General features: G+C 39.4%; 1 protein-coding gene across 1 annotated transcript in view; it reads left to right on the forward strand.

Moving 5' to 3' along the window:
- Positions 1 to 13173: 13173 nt before the first annotated feature.
- CRB1 (crumbs cell polarity complex component 1) overlaps positions 13174 to 18184 on the forward strand; it is a 149521-nt gene continuing 144510 nt past the window's right edge. Inside the window, 2 exon segments of the mRNA XM_007539736.2 lie at positions 13174 to 13198; positions 17608 to 17662. Coding sequence (XP_007539798.2) covers positions 13174 to 13198; positions 17608 to 17662 — 80 coding nt within the window.

Here is an 18184-nt window from a genome sequence, read left to right on the forward strand (position 1 = left end):
CTTGTGGGGCTCGGTGCCTGCACTACAAATCCACTGCTCCTGGAGGCCATTTTCCCCCTTTGTTGCCCTTGATTATCATTGTTGTAGTTATTATTATAGTTGTTATTGCTGTTGTTGCTGCAGGTGGGGACCAGGGGCTTGAACCCAGGTCCTTGTGCACTGTAGTATGCGCACTTAACCAGGTACGCCACTGCCTGGCCCTGATAAGTTTAAATTTTATTTCAGTTATCCCGTGAAAGTATTTTGTTACCTTAGTTATAAGATCTTCCTTTGAATACTTTTTAATTTGCCTTTGATCTCAGGACTAGTTTTTTTGTGTGTGTGTGTGGTGTAGCATTCTATTTTGGGGGGGGCACACAAAATCTAAACAAAGAAATAAGGAGAATGGTTTTTTCAGTAATTTTAAACTTTATTCAATAAAATTGAGAACATTCACATGTTAGGTCAAGAGAGAGAGAGGAAAAGAGGGAAAGACAGAGAGAGAGAGAGAGAGAGAGAGAGAGAAGCCCCCTTACCTACACCTCTGATGGGCTCTCATCTAGCAGAGAGCACAAAGCTACACCCATCTAGCTTAGCCCTACCTTCACCTTTCAAAGCCACAACTGTCACTACTACCCTTTCCTGGGAAGCAGTTTCCTTCCCCCAGGGACTTACTTCCTGTCCCTCAGCAGTGTGTTAAGAGAGAAAGTCCCAGTTATGTGGATATTATAGTGTGGTAGATGCAAAATTCAGGGTTTTTAAAAATAATATTTATTTATTTATTCCCTTTTTTCGCCCTAGTTGTTTTTATTGTTGTAGTTATTATTGTTGTCGTCGTTGTTCGATAGGCCAGAGAGAAATGGAGAGAGGAGGGGAAGACAGAGAGGAGGAGAGAAAGACAGACACCTGCAGACCTGCTTCACCGCTTGTGAAGCAACTTCCCTGCAGGTGGGAAGCCTGGGGCTTGAACCGGGATTCTTACACGCGGTCCTTGCGCTTTGCGCCACATGCGCTTAACCAGCCCGACTCCCAAAAATTCAGGGTTTTGATTTGTGGAGAGCTGATGTACAGAGATGAAGCAATCATTTCCTTTACTGTTACTCCTTAACACTTCCTACTGTGGAAAGACTATCTGTTAGACCTTTTAGACCTTTTTTCCTGAATGCCTCACTTCTGACTCTTTGCCTTCACCAGCTCCTTTCCATAAGCATTGAAAACCAAGCTCTTGATAGACAAGATTCATTTTCTCTCTTTCCTGCTCCATCTTTTTGATGAGTATCAGCACTGTGTTGATGTACATGATTATCCTGCTGATTTATTGCTCAGTTCTTGGTTTTGCTTGCTAGGTTCTCCTACAGTACACATCTAAATATTTCATTTGATTCAGGCCTTCTGAGTATTTCTAATGAAAGGATTTCCAGTTTATTTACATTCACCATGTTGTTAAAAATAGATGTTAATTATCCATTCATTAACATAGAATTATCTGTTGAAAGACACTGTCTCTTATGTTTGGTTTCTGGTAATAAATGCAAATGCATTTTTAATTGTAATGGATTCTAATCAAGAATCAACTTTAAAAAGATGTATAAATCATAGGTGAAACTAATGTACACTGTGAGTGTTCATTAGCTCTATTTAATATGCCTGCATACTTCACAGACTACTTACAATTAGCAATTTATATAAGTTTGAATTTAGTAAATTCGAAGTAAAAACACTATTTTCAAGCACATCATAATTAGTGTTTAAGTAATTAGTAATTGGTAATTATCAAATGAGTAGTAATTACATAATTAGTAGTGTTTAAATAGCTACACAAGCTAACTCATTTGTTGAACAATGTGCTCTTTAAAAAATTCTTTCTAAAGGCCTGGGGAGACAGCACCATGGATATGCAAAAGACTTTCCTGTCTGAGGCTCCAAGGTCCCAGGTATAATTCTCAGCACCACCAAAACCAAGAGCTGAGCAGTGCTTTGGTCTTTTTCTCTGTATCTTCCTCTATATCATCCTTTTTTCTGATTTAAAATAAAGTATTCTTTTTAAAAAATTCTTTTTGAATAGAGATATTAATAATGAATAATTGAGCTGTGTAAGACAGTGGAAAGATATGTCTTTTTCTTTATTCTAATGAATTGAATTTTATTTTTCTTATCACTGTGCCTGACAAATATAAAACACTTCCCATGTAGATTTTTGTAGATTCTAATTTCATGAGGAAATGGAATATTTTATTATTTACCTTGTTTTTCAACATTATTTAGATTTACACATTTTAATTAAAGTTCTTGTTATAGTGCAAACTTCTCACATTCAAAATAGTCTTAAATTACATTGACATAATCTTTCTGTTGTCTTTTTATGTCAATTCACCAATAAACATTTATTTTGTTTGATATTAGATCATGTAATCACAGAATTAGTCAGAGATTATTTTATCCATTTCAGTAGGTCTTATTCTTACTCTTTCCACAACTGAATGTTTAACTGTTTCTCTCAAAGACTTCTCTGTAGGAGGCAGTGGGTGTAGAAAGAAAGAACCCTGAGTTACGTCTTGCTTTCTACCACATTCTCACATAACCTCCATGATGCTCTTGATTGTTATCTGTAAGTGAGAGGAATTCATGTAGGATTCACATCGTCCTGCATCTAGTTTAGATACATTGACTTTTCCATACATCAGCAGCAGCAGCAGCAGCAGCAACAGCAGCAGCAGCAGCAGCAGCAGCAGCAGCAGCAGCAGCAGCAGCAGCAGCAGCAGCATTTGCATTCTCAGGGCCTGATTCATGAACACTTTCACCACTCCAAGCCAACTGTTTGGTTCAGATATCCAGAGGAACACTACAGTGTTAGAATTTCATTCAGTGCTACAGCATCGCTCACATGATGCCGAGCTCGGGCCTGTGCTGCAGTCATGGCGAGGCAAGCATCCTGCTTGGTGACTTGTCTCCTGTCTCATTCATATCTTAATGAACAGAAAAACTGGCTTCATGAGGTATTCTGTAATTCAAGAAAGGATGTGATTCAAGAGTAGGAAATGAAAGATTTACATACCACCTATGGCAACTTTTAATTGTGTTTAAATAATTACAGCAAGTTTCTTTGATTTACTCAAGATGGCCAAATGATCAGTCATGTACAAAAAAGTTTCCTGTGCATCTGTGTGATAAATATTATCTTAAACATACTCACTGTTGATGACTGTATGAAAAACACTTTGAAAAAAAATATCCTGGAGTTGACTACAAAAATGCCCTGTTAACACAAGCAAAGACACAATTTTGGAGTATTTCTTTCTCTCAGCTCCAAAGCTAGGCCTGAACAAAGCTAAAATGTGCTAAAGGTTACATAAATCCATGTAGGAAGGAAAATATCAGAAATAACATTTTTTCCAACAGTGTTCTAAGAGTGGAATTTATATTTCAAGAATATAAATATTCAAAGGAAGATGACCAACTGAAAAAAACAAAAGCATTTGCATTATAGTATAACGTTTTATATTCATATACATGAAACATTTCAGTATTTTTTTATGAAACCAAAACAAAGCTTCACCATTTATGATGCTCAATTTGGTTTTTGTCTTTCTTTTAATGTCACGTCAGGGATTGAATCCAGTGCCTCCAGCATAAGAGGATTATATACACTTTACTGCTGAGCCAACTCCTTGGCCCTTGAACTTGTTTGCTTTGTTTTGTTTTGTGCCACTAGGGTTACTGCTGGGGCTAGGTGTATGTAGGGCATATCCACTGTTCCTGGTGGCCATTTTTCCTTTTTTTTTTTTCTTACTTCCTTATTTTATTTTATTAAATTGGACAGAGATTAATTGAGAGGAGTGGGAGGATGGAGAGAAAGAGAGATACTTTCAGATTTGCTTCACCACTCTCCAAGCTTCCACCTCTACAGGTGCTCAATCCAGTTCCTTGGGCGTGGTAACCTGTGCACCAACTAGATGCAACACCACACAGCCTATGAAATTATTCTAAATACTGAGATGCCCAGCTAAAGGAACTTTTGCCTCTGAAAATATTTTCTCAGCTGGATAGTTAGCTCAGCATGCTAGAACACAAGAATTGCATGCCCGACCATACACCAGAGCTGAGCAGTGTTCTGATTCCTCTCTCATAAAAATGAAGGAATAAATGTTAAGAAAATACAAACTCTCGGGAGTCGGGCTGTAGCGCAGCGGGTTAAGCGCAGGTGGCGCAAAGCACAAGGACTGGCATAAGGATCCCGGTTCGAACCCCGGCTCCCCACCTGCAGGGGAGTCGCTTCACAGGCGGTGAAGCAGGTCTGCAGGTGTCTATCTTTCTCTCCTCCTCTCTGTCTTCCCCTCCTCTCTCCATTTCTCTCTGTCCTATCCAACAACAACAACAACAATAATAACTACAACAATAAAACAACAAGGGCAACAAAAGGGAATAAATAAATAAAATAAATATAAAAAAAATAAAAAAAAAAAGAAAATACAAACTCTCTTTTGTCAAAAAATAAATAAGGGCATTTGCATCAACTTCTATGTTTGTTTAAACTTTTCTGAAACATTTATTTAATTAATATATCCTTGTGCAGGGAGTGGAGTTGTTCAATTTGTACAAAGTACTTTGCTCTTTCTTACCTGAGGTGTTCAGTAGATGCATTTTACATTTGTTTTGGCATATTCTGGAATCCTAAAAATGGTCAATAGTTGGAAAAATCGAAGTTATTCCTTTTCACATAAAATGTTTAGTTTTTTTTTTTTTGTACTAGAAAATTTGGGGTGGGGGAGAGGGTCAGGCAGTGGCCCGCCAAGTTAAGTGCACTTAGTTCTAAGCGCAAGGACCCGCTCAAGGATCCCTGTTTGAGGCCTAGCTGCTCCCCACCTGCAGGGGAGTTGCCCAGGGGAGTTGCTTCACAAGCAGTGATGCAGGTCTGCAAGTGTCTTTCTCTAGTTCTCTCTGTCCTATCCAATAAAATGAAAAGAAAAAAAAGTCACAGGAGCAGTGGATTCATAGTGCAGGCGCCAAGTCCCAGTGATAACCCTGGAGGCAAAAAACAAAAAACAAAAAGAAAAGATAGTCTAGAGGTGAAGTGATGTTAATAGTAAATGAGGTGTGAAAGCATTGTGGTGTTTATCTTATTTCATGTATTTAAATATGAGCTTTTGATCTGGCAACAGTTTTTTCCTACAAAATTCACTGTGGCTCCTGATTTATTATTTAAGAAGAAACTCCAAATGTATATAAGATTTTCATTGGAGTGAGTTTTTTTTAATAAAGCCATGTAGGCTTTATTTTAAAAATCTTTATTTCTAGGATAGAGACAGCCAGAAATTGAGAGGAAAGGGGGTAACGAGGAGGAGGAGGAGGAGGAGGAGAGAGAGAGGGAGAGAGAGAGAGAGGAAGACACCTGCAGCATGCTTCACCACTTGTGAAGCTTTCCCCATTGCAGGTGGGTACTGGGGGCTTGAACCTAGGTCTTTGTGCATTGTAATATGTGCACTCAACCAGGTGCGCCAACACTCATCCCCATGACAGATGTTTTACACTCTACTGTCACCATCATCATTACATTATTTCAGCTCAGCATGGTGGCTAAAAATGAAATGAATCTGATTTAAGTTTTCCCAAAGTCACTATTATGCATCTGCCAAAATATGAAAACTAAAAGCTACATAATACCACAATAATGTTACGTTTTTGTTGTTGTTGGTTGGTTGGTTTTTTGCTCCAGGGTTATTGCTGGGGCTTGATGCATGCACTACAAATCCACTGCTTCTGGAGGCTAGTTTTTCCCTTTTGTTGCCCTTGTTTATCTTTGTTGTTGTTATTATTATTGTTTTCATTTCTATTGTTGTTTTTGGATAGGATAGAGAGAAATCGAGAGAGGAGGGGAAGACAGAGAGGGGGAGAGAAAGACGGACACCTGCAGACCTGCTTCATTGCTTGTGAAGCGACTCCCCTGCAGGTGGGGAGCCGGGGCTCGAACCAGGATCCTTATGCTGATCCTTGCGCTTTGCACCATGTGCACTTAACCCGCTACCATGAGTGCTACCGCCGGACCCCCAATAATGATACATATTAATGGACTAGACAATTCAACATGAAAAGATAAAGTTTAAGGCAACAAGGTAAAGAAATGATTCTGTTAATATTTGTAATCTATTTTTTTACACAAACCAGTGCCAAATTTATATCATATTAAAAATTTTAAAAATCATTTTTGTAGGAAAAATAACAGGGCCATCATCACAAGTACATTTTCTTAATTCCCTTTGATGAGTGTCTGCAAATCACTCCCAGTACCAGCTGACATCTTCACCATCTTCATGTACTGGCTCTCCAGAACTTCTCTTAGCCCCTTCCCACACACCCTGTTTAGAGTCTTTGGCTTTGCTAAATTAGACCACAGCTAGTCTAAGTTTTTTGCCTGTTTCTTTCTTCCTTCCTTTCTTGTTTCCTTTCCCTTTCCCCTTTCCCCTTTCCCCTTTCCCCTTTCCCCTTTCCCCTTTCCCCTTTCCCCTTTCCCCTTTTCCCTTTCCCCTTTCCCCTTTCCCCTTTCCCCTTTCCCCTTTCCCCTTTCCTTTCCTTTTCTCTTTTCTTTTCTTTTCTTTCTTTCTTTAACAGGGTTACCAGTGGAGCTCAATGCCTGCACAGTGACTCCACCACTCCTGTGAGTCCCCCCCTTTTTTCTAACAGAGACAGAAAGAAATGAAGAAGAGAGAGTGAGAGGGAGGTGGAGACAGGGAGAGCAAAGGAGACTGTTGTTCCACTCATGAACTCCCCTCCCCTTGCAGATGTGGACAGAGACTTGAACTAGATCTCTTAAGTATGTCACCTATGTGCTCTACCAGATGCACCACTGCCCTATGGTTCTTTTGTTTTTTCTTTATATATATATTTTGGGAATCAATGGTTTACTAGATAGTTGTTATTAGGGTACAATTTCTCATCCTTCACAATAAGTGTCTGTACACCAACCCTGTCACCAACTAAAGTTCTCCTCTACCACTATGCATTGTGTTCACAATGTTCTCTTAGCCCCTTTCCCTGACATCTCAGTCCCTCTTTTTTCCCTTTCTTTCTTTCTTTCTTTCTTTCTTTCTTTCTTTCTTTCTTTCTTTCTTCCTTCCTTCCTTCCTTCCTTCCTTCCTTTCTTTCTTTCTCTCTCTCTCTCTCTCTCTCTCTTTCTTTCTTTCTTTCTTTCTTTCTTATTTTTATTTATTGATTGGGTAGAGATAGACAGAAATCAAGAGGGAAGGGAGGGATAGAGAGAATGAGAGACATAGAGACACCTTCAGCACTGCTTCACCACTTCTGAAGCTTTCCCCCTGCAAGTGGGGTCTGGGTGCTCGAACCCAGGTCCTTGCGCATTGCAACATGTGAGCTCAACCGGGTGCACCACCACCCGGCCCCCCAGTCCCTCTTTTTTCTTAAGTTCTTCCTAGAGTGAGACCATCTGGATGCTGCCTTCCTTCTGGCTTATCTCACTTAACACAATTCCTTCAAGTTCTATTAGGATTTTTAAAAAATATTTATTTTATTTATTCCCTTTTGTTGCCCTTGTTGTTTTATTGTTGTAGTTATTATTTTTGTTGTCGTTGTTGGATAGGACAGAGAGAAATGGTGAGAGGAGGGGAAGACAGAGAGGAGGAGAGAAAGATAGACACCTGCAGACCTGCTTCACCGCCTGTGAAGTGACTCCCCTGCAGGTGGGGAGCCGGGGTTCGAACGGGGATCCTTATGCCAGTCCTTGTGCTTTGCGCCAGCCACCTGCGCTTAACCCGCTGTGCTACAGCCCGACTCCCCCATCTATTAGGATTTTTAAATTTATTTTATGAATTTGAAGAAAGAGGTTAAATTATCAAAATGTGGCTATTTAAACACAATATTAGAATATAAAATATCTTATTATCAAGATCCAATTTTAAGAGCTATATTACTTAATAAATATGATATTTTTATTTTAGGTAAGTAGCAAAAAATGTTAAACTTTTAGAGAAAAGTGCCTTTTGTATTAAATTTGATTTAAGTTCTTAGAGAAACTCTAGTCAAGGCATATATCCTATTGGGGAAATCCTTGAAATAAACAATGGTGGCTTTAAAAATATTCAGGAAGAGATATTTTCTAGTCATTGTGTTCACTACTCTGAGTTTGAACAGATGGAAATAAAGAGACACAGTCACCGATTTAAAAAGCTGCGTTGATTGCCTAATTATAATTTCTTCTCTCTATAAAGTTTACCTGAAACACTTTAGATACTGCTTATAGTTGTGCCCTCCCCAGTAAATTTATTTTCTCCCCCTCCCTTTATTTTCAGAATCTAGGAGTATTTAGAAGCACAACTATCTTTGGGAAGGGAGAACAATGGAAAATGGAAGAAAGACTAGTTTCTAGGTCTTTAGGTGGTTACTATAGCAATAATCATGATGGGGATTTTCAGCTGTGAATGGTTTCTATAACAACATGAGAGGGTGCTTTAGAAATGGAACCAGAGGTGAAAGGATTCATTGAGGGTCTTAACCCCTTCAATACCACAAGATTAATATCCCCTTGGAGGATAAATATTAGTTGACTTCTTTGATAGAGGTGTTAAAATATTTATTTTGTCAAGATTCAATGTTTAATTGTTCTAGAAAGACACACTTTAGCTGATAGATCTTAGGTTCTTTAATTTCTGGAAAAGATTGATAATTTATTTACTGCCTGCATTAAGAAATTACAATAACCAAAATTCTACTTCTTTTATAGCATTACACTTCCCCTTCCCTGACATAAAACAGTAGATTCTGCTCAAAATAAGATCCACTGATCCTCTCAGGTACTATCTGAAGACCAGTGCAGCCTCATGTATGATTATTATTGCTGTTAGACTCACCAAAATTTCACGACATTCTCTTTGCTCTATTGGATGAAGGCTGAATACTCAGCCTTTTAACGTTCTTTGGTGTGCTTTCAACTTGGCACCATCCCCTCTTGGCTTAAAGTTCATGAGATAGTATAAATATTTGCAAACATTAATCTAGACCAGGAAGTCAGTTCAGTTTGTGCGAGGAACAGCTTGCATGCCTAAGGCAGCTGTGGCCACAGGTTCAATCCTCAGCACCACCAGAGCTGAGCAGTGCACTGGTCTCGCTTTCACCGCATCTTCTCTCTCATGAATGAATGAATAAATCAATCAATAGATAAACAAATAACCAGGCAACCAAGGGAGGCTGGGAGACAGCTTTATCTGATAGAGTGGGATTTTGTCCAGCATGGGGGCTTGGGTTTGAGCCCCCAGAACCATATGGGGGCACTCCATTCATGGAGTGGAGAATCCATGAATGATAAAGCAGTATTGTGGTTTCTTTCCTTTCTCTGTCTCTCTTATTCTCTGTCTCTTTCTGACTGGAATTGAAAGGAAAAAAAAAATCTACAAAAATTTATCTAGAGCAGTGGAAACATGCAGGCACAGACCCTGGAAGGAAAAAATTAAGTTCATAAAATTATTCTAATCTCATTTTTAGTGGAGTATAAAATGGAGAAGGTTGTGCAATAGCTGACTTGGATAATGCATTGCTTTGCAACCAACACCACCCATATTCTAACCTTCTGCTATCTTTTTTAGACAAAGATTGAACCTCAGAGTCCAAAGAGACAAGCTCACAGGTACCCCAGGCAACTTTTCCACTAGCATGGTCTGCAGAGACTCCAGCTACAGGGTTTGTGCCTCCCAATTCTAAATAAGCAAGATAAGAGTTTCTTTTGGGGACTGGGGAGACAGCATAATGGTTATGCAAAATACTTCTCATGCCTGAGGCTCCAAAATCCTAGGTTCAGTCTCAGGAATCACCCATAAACCAGAGCTGAGCAGTGCTCTAATCTCTCTCTGTCTCTCCATCCCCCCTCTCTCTGTCTCTCCTCTCTCTCTCCTCTTACTGCCTATAAATAAATAAAATGACAGGAGAAAAAGGAACCTCCTATCTATAGATAAGTATCTCTCAGAGTCCCTTATAAGTGAAAGATCACTAGGGATGTGTGACAAGTGCATAATATATAAATAGTGGTGGCAGAAAAAAAAAAGACAGAAAACTTAAATTTAGTCACTCGACAGGGACTAGAGACAGGAGACAGGGACAGGAGACAGGGGTTAAGCTTGTTCGGTTCAGTTTAATAATGAATTAATTATTTACTGTCTGAACTATGTTGGATACTGAAAATATATACAATGATGAATAATACGTAAGGGATGTCTAAAAAAATTAAAGTGTTAGGTTGTAGTCTATTGCAGCTAATCCGGGGTCTCAGAAAGGGGAGTAAAGGGGATAGAATAGGAAAGTTGGGGATCAGTGTGCTGTGGTAGAAGAGGATAACGTGTGCTGACATCTACCTTGGGGAGGTGGAACTGCAACTCTATGACAACAATCTTGCAACTCAACATTTCCGCATAAAGGTTATCAATGGGGCTCCATGCCACTGCAGGCCATTTTTTTTCCTTTAGTTGTTTATCGTTATTGTTGTTATTATTATCGGGAAGACGGAGAGGGGAAGAGAAAGATAGACAGACACCTGATGCTTCACCGCTTGAAAGCTGGGGGGCCGGGGACTCGAACTGGGATCCTTACGCTTGTCCTTGTGCTTCGCGCCATGTGCACTTAACCCGCTTAACTTCTGCCCGGCCCCCCAGTGCTCCATGCTCTTAACTAGTACTAATTTGTTTAGTGTTTTGACTTGAAGATAATAAATTATTTGCTTGAATGTATCTTTCTTCTTTCCCCACGCATCCTATTTCAGTTGTAAAAGCAGAGCCATGCTCTTCTAAAAGACGTGATTATGGCATATTCAAGCAAGAGGAGCTATATCTAAGAAATGATGCCTTATGCCTTCACATGAAGTCACTTCTATGCATTTTTTTCAATAGTGTTATCCTGCTTTTATGATTTTTCTATTCAGTTAAGCTGCCAATTCCAAATAAGTATGTAAGCAACTGTGTGGCTCCCTCCTAGTCTTCATCCAGTGTTGTAGTATTCTCATTCTCCTGGCCTTCTGTATTCAGCGCTGAATTTTCAGAATTCATTACCTCTGTATTTGCCACAGCCTCCGTGGTAGAGCTGGCTAAATGGGTTCCTGGGAGACCAAGACCCATTCTCCCTGTATGTCAGGCAGCCTGCAGATGAGCTGGGCCATGTCTGTCTGCACTGAGGCCCCACTCAGCACCCCCTGTACCAGTCCATCCTGGGCAGGGAGCCTTATATAACTTCTTGAACATCTTATCCAGGCAAAGGCACAACAGCATTGTACTGGCTGGGCTCTGTGCCATTGTACTCGCTGGGCTTTTAGCTAAATACAAAGAAAATGAGATATATTCATTATGGCTTCCAAGTTATCCAGTAACCATAGTAACCTGGGTTTTCCCCAAATTTGACCCACAACTTAACGTGACCCAACTTCTCTCTGTATTCGTGTCCTCTGAGCTATGAAATGAGCAGAAGCAGTTTCCCTGGTGGTGGTGGTAGGTGTGTGTGTGTGTGGGGGGGCAGTTCATCAGCAAAACAAACCATCAGCACATATGTATTGCACCATTCAGGAGGTAGTAGAAGGTGTGATGGAGGCTGAATGCACAGCATATTAAAGCCCAGTGAAGAAGCCCAGCACCCCAGTCACATATTAAAAAAAAAGTTTTCATTTTAGTTGTAGTTATTTAAGCAAAATAAATTATTCATGTTCACTATACCTGTTTATTTCTAGTTTTGCTATTTTTGTTTTCTCTTATAAACCTTGGACCTTGTACGCCTTTCTGTATTGCCTGATGATTTCCAAAAGCTTCTTGCTGGATTCTTTAGGTTTTTCTATGTATACTATCATATCATCTGCAAATAGGGAGAGTTTAACTTCTCTTCCAATCTGCATGCCTTGAATTTCTTGCTCCTGCCTGATTGCTATGGCAAGAACTTCCAACACTACATTGAATAGTAATGTTGATAGTGGGCAGCCCTGTCTAGTACCTGATCTGAGAGGAAATGCTTCCAGTTTTTCACCATTGAGTATGAGGTTGGCTATAAGTTTGCTATCTTCTTTTTTTATGTGATTCTATTCTTCTTCTTCTTCTTCTTCTTCTTCTTCTTCTTCTTCTTCTTCTTCTTCTTCTTCTTCTTCTTCTTCTTCTTCTTCCTTTTCTTCTTCTTCTTCTCCTTCTTTTTTTTTTTTTCCTCCTCCAGGTTTATTGCTGGGCTCGGTGCCTGCACCATGAATCTACCGCTCCTGGAGGCCATTTTTTCCCCCTTTTGTTGCCCTTATTGTAGCTTCGTTGTGGTTATTATTATTGCCCTTGTTGACGCAATTCGTTGTTGGATAGGACAGAGAGAAATGGAGAGAGGAGGGGAAGACAGAGAAGGGGAGAGAAAGACAGACACCTGCAGACCTGCTTCACCGCCTGTGAAGCGACTCCCCTGCAGGTGGGGAGCCGGGGCTCGAACCGGGATCCTTAACGCCGGTCCCTGCGCTTTGCGCCACATGCGCTTAACCCACTGCGCCACCGCCCGACCCCCTTCTTTTTTTTTTTAACCAGAGCACTACTCAGCTCTGGCTTATGGTGTTGCAGGGGATTGAATTTGGGACTCTGAAGCACCAGGCATTAGTCTCTTTGCATAGCCATTATGCTATTCCCTGTGTGATTCTATTATTCTTTAAATTTGTTTATTCATCATCATTATTTTCCTTTTCATCAGGCTTTTTGCTGGGGCTCCCTTTCTGCACAACTCCACTCTTCCAGAGGCCATTTCCCCCCCTGTGTTTTAGTTAAAGGGTGAAAGACAGAGATAAAGAGGAAAAGTGAAGCAAAAAGGAGAAACACCATAGCACCACCCCATAATTTGTGAAGCTCCCTTCTGGTGTTCAGAGGTTTGAACCCAGGTCCTTACACATGGTAACTGACATATTCTGCTAGACAAGCCTCTTGCCAGTTCCTTTTATCGTCCTTCCATAATTTGCATGGAGTCTGGGCATTTTTTCTTCATGCACTGTCACAAGGTCACACCTACATTTGTGTTTTCCAATCAAGCAAACATCGAAAATATTTGTTCTTGGAAAAATTAAGCAATCTCATGTGTGCTTGTGAGAAAATGCAAGTCCATTATTAGATAAACTGTTGCTGTCTAGTTTCTGAATTCCCACCATTCCTGTGAAGATCTCTTCACATATGAAATGGCTATATAGCTAATGTATTCTACATGATGGCTTTAAAAAATATTTCGTATGGTGATTTTATTCCATAAAACAGAGAAACTGAGAGGAAAGGGGAGATAGAAAGAGAGCCACTTATAACAGTACTTCACCACTGTCAGTGAGGTGACCATCTTATAAAGAAAAGCTAACTGGAGAACAGAGTAGGGCAGACACAAGTGACACAATGGACTTTGGCCACAATTTTCTCAACTGGAACAAGGGAGTCATGCTCCAGACATTACATGCAAGTTATTTGTGGAAAACACAGTGAGTGATGTTGGGTTCGAGCCTGGATTCTGGCTACAATTCTTAGAGACTGTGTTTTGACAACAAATGTGTATTCTCTGGAATTCCAAAATCTCCAAAAGTAAAGATCTGTGAAACCCTAGCAATGACAAAAACAAAGAAACAAATATGAAGAAAAAAAATCCTTTAGCTAAGTATCCACACTGTGCTTTGCTATCTAATACATCCAAACATGAGACATGAATCTTTTGGACTTTGAGACCCTACTCTGAAAAGCAAGCAATTAATATTGACTAATTAATTGCCTATTCCAGGTTTCTATGAAGAAATATATATATATATTTCTATTTTAAAATAAAATCTACTTAATGGGAGAATCAGAGCATAATTCTGTCATATGTGATGTTGGGAAGCAAACTCGGAACCTCATGCATGAAAGTCAGATTACCCATTGTGTCCTCCCCCAGGCCAGCCATTGTATGTTTTGTCTCTCATACCAGTGTGATAGTAATAATGGCTCATTAAGTTTACTCTGTGTGGCATATATTAGACATTTTTATACACATTATAAATTCAATTTCCACAATTTTAGATGCCAGTTTTACAGAAATGGAAACTCAGGCACAGAGGTGTTACACTTCTGAATAAAATGTATAGAATTAATAAATGTCAGAGGCAAAATTTAAACACCGACTTCAGAGCCCATGCTCTTAAGCAGTGTGTTTAAGGCTATGTATTATCTCCCGGAGAAATGTTGAAACTGAGATGTATCAACATTGGTTTTACTAATGTTACTGAGATGGCAAATAACTGAACTCAAAATGAAAACTATTTATTTGAACTGTTTCAAGAAGATCCTGTCAGATTGCACTTTGAAGTGAGTTACTGATGATTTAGTCTGATTTTATCAAAAGAGATGAGAGTAAGAACTTCACAGGATAACTTACATGAGAATTCAAGGCTTTTTTTTTTCTTTCTTTCTCTCATTCAGTCATCATTCTACAACTTCTTATTGATTATTTATCACATGAAAACTGATTTGGCTCTGTCTTAATACAAGATTTTCCCTTCTGCACACACTTCTAGGACCAATCTTGGAATTTAATTTCATTTTCTGCAGAAAGCAAAGCTAAAGAATTCTGTTCTCCATTCCTCTCCCCTCCCCTCCTCCCCTCTTTTCTTTTCTTCTTTTTAATTGTGCAACTGGGGTCTCATGCATATTCTATTTTATGGCTCCTGAGCCATTTTTTTATTCAGACAAAGAAGGGGGACACCACAGTACCAGAATATCTCTTGGTGCAGTGATACCACACCTGTGGCAAAGCACATGTCCTAAATAAAAGTTAACATGTCATTTTGTGCTTTAAAAATTGATGATTTCCAGGGGCAGAATGATGGTGCACCTGGCTGGGCACAAGCATTACAGTACATGAGGACCCAAGTTTGAGTCTCTGGTCCCCACCTGCAGGAGAAAAGCTTTGCAAGTGGTGAAGCAGGGCTGCAGATGTCTCTCTGTCTCTCTCCTGCTCTATCTCCCCCCTCTCTCTCAATTTTTGGCTGCCTTTATCCAATAAGTAAATAAAGATAATTAAATCAAAAATAAAAATTGTATTTTCCAGCTGGAGAGACAGCATAATGGTCATGTAAAAAGATTCTCAGGCCTTGAGGCTCTGAGTTCCCAGGTTCATTACCCAGCACTACCATAAGCGAGACCTGAACTATGCTCTGGTAACAAAACAACACAAAAAATATATTTTCAACCACTACTCTCTCTCCAGCAGTTTATTTCCCCCCTTCTATTTCATTCTAAAAGAAATTCATTAATGCTTGGTTGTTCAGCTTCTTTAAAAATCAATGAAATTAATTAATTGTCAGCAAAATTAAACTATATCTTTTTATAAAATCTAGTGAATAAAAATAATTACTTGTGGAAGTTATATAAGGCATTTTACATTTTGCTGAACAGAAATCTTCACATTGCTACACTTGCGCCACATGTAGGCTGCATCTCTGGAAGGACAGAGGCTGGTGTCATTGGGCAGAAGGGCTGCCCCGCCTCTTTGACCTGTGCTGGTCCGCATCTCAATCCAATACACTGACATTATGACATTTTCCTCCAAGGAGATCTGCTGCACTTAAAGAGAAAAAAGAAAAGTCTGACATTCACTCTTCTAGAACTTCTTATAATACCCAGTAGATGGCAAACTTACTGCAAGAAAATGATTTGGCAGACTATATGAATCGGCCTGGAAATAGCAATTACGTATTATGTTGAGTGAAAATGCCTTGCCCGTGTCTAAGTCTTATATGAATGCTGGATATAAAATCTTCTGTGGTCATTTCCCTGAGATGTAAACTGCAATTGTGATTTTGTAGTTATAAATATGATTTAAAAATCCCAACTATTTGCGGTTTTAAATGTTCCTGTAAGGATATGTGTACATATCCATTCTTCTTGTTCCCAGAGATTTGTCACTCAAAAATTGTGTTATTGTTCACTGAGGCACACACTGAACTAGGTACAGTATATGCTACCATTGCCACATTTATTATACTTGGATTTACATCTAGTTGCAAGCTATTATACATAGCTTGTAAAAATAAATGAGAAATTTTCTAGAGCTTAAAGCAGAAACTTTTTTATTTTTTAGAATTTTTTTTTTTTTTTTAGTGATTTAACATTGTTTTACAAAGTCATGGGACAATAGGGAATAATTTCATAGCATTCCCACCACCAGAGTTCCAAGTCTCCATTCCCTCCACTGGAAACTGCTGTAGCCCTCCCAAGGTCATGGATGTGGGTCAACTATTATTTCTGTAACTCTCTCTCTCTCTCTCTCTCTCTCTCTATATATATATATATATATATGTATATATATATATATATACATATATATATATATACATATATATATATATATATATATATATGCCCATTTCTTCCAGCCCTCTCTTCTGCTCCAAGTCAAACTTATACCCACTGCCACATCTGAATGTCCATCCTTTTTCCTCTTCTCTTTCTGAGTTTTGATGGAATTGGAGTTCAGAGCCCTCTGGTCATCGTGCCCTGAGATCTCTCTTCCTCTGGGAGTATGGGTCAAAATTCGTTGTGAGGTGCAGAAGGTGAGAACTCTGGCTTCTGTAATTGCTTCTCCACTCGACACATAGCCCCCAGCTTCAGAAACAGAAAATTTTATGATTTTAATTTCTCAATCTCAATAACAGAGAGGAAAAAAAAAAACACACCAGAATCCAAATAATACAGTTAAACTTAATTGGTTTTATATACTTCTCCATGGGTCACAAATAAATATCGATAGAAATGAGAAATATTTCTATTTGCATGAAAATGAAAAAAAAATGTCGGAAATAGTGAAACTGTGCTTAAAGGAAAATTTTATTCCTAAAGTGAATAAATTAGAACATTTGGGAAAAAGTAATAGTTAAGTACAAAGAAATTAAATCAAAGAAATACAAGGTGATGGGGCTGACAGAAAACAGTATAGAGAAGTCTACAAAACTGAAATAATTTCTTTGAAATATAAGCACAATAATACAGGAAAGAACAGTCTGTAATAACAGAGAGAAAGGGGGCAGGGAGGTAGCTTACCGGGGTAAGCACACATAGTGGTTCCAGCCCCCAGCTCCCCACCTGGAGGGGGGTCGCTTCACAAGCAAGTCCGCAGGTCTCTTTCTCTCCCCCTCTCTGTCTTCCCCTCCACTCTCAATTTCTCTCTGTCCTATCCAATAGCAGCAACAACAACAACAAAAAAAAGATGGCCACCAGGAGCAGCGGATTTGTAGTGCAGGCACGGAACCCAGGCAATAACCCTGGAGGCAAAAACCAACCAACAAACAAATAAATGAAAGGGGACACATGAAAGTTCTATTTTTGCTGCAACCTCATCAATACTTGGTATTTCCAAGCCTTGTCACTTAGCTGCTCTGGTGGTTATGTTTGTGCTGTCTTTAACTTCTGCTCCCCTAAGGTCAAAGAATGTTGACAATTTTTTAATGTGTTCATTTGCTGCTTCTTTCTGTCTTTCAAGATTTTGGAAGGGAGAAGAATGGAACATGGGAGGGGTGGGGCATGGGAGGCAGGTGGCAAAACACCTGGATAAGCACATACATTACAATGCACAAGGACCAGGGTTCAAGCCACCTGCGGGGGGATAGCTTCACAAGTGGTGAAGCAGGGCTACGGTTGTCTCTCTGTCTCTCCTTCTCTCTCTCTCTATCTCTCTCTCTCTCCCCTTCCTCTCAATTTCTGGCTGTCTGTATCTGATAAATAAAAAGAAAAAGAAAGATTTTAAAGAAGGGAACATGTACGAAAACCATCATGTTTAAGAAGAGCCTACCATCCAGTAACCATCTTAACCTCTAACGTGATGAAACAGAAACAGATCGGTTTTAGTTTACTAAGATAAGCCAAAAAGAGAAAGACAACTACCAAATGATCTCACTTATAATAAGTGGGACTTAACAGATAGGGAGGGGCAGGGAGGAAGGACACAGTAAAATGTGAACGGGGATACGGGGATGGTGTATTTCATGGAAGCAAAGGAGGGGGGAGGGAGGGGGCAGAAGAGGACTTTGCAGTCTTGGTGCATAATGAGATTATATATATAGATGTGCCAATGACTGGGCTGTAAAGCATTAATCCGAGAGAGAGAGAGAGAGAGAGTGATTGATTTTAGAATCAGACAGACCAGAGAATCAAACAGAGATTCAAATATAGCCTCTGTGTGGAACTGTGCAAATGACTGCCCTTAT

Source organism: Erinaceus europaeus, chromosome 19 (assembly GCF_950295315.1).
Source record: "Erinaceus europaeus chromosome 19, mEriEur2.1, whole genome shotgun sequence".
NCBI lineage: Eukaryota > Metazoa > Chordata > Mammalia > Eulipotyphla > Erinaceidae > Erinaceus > Erinaceus europaeus.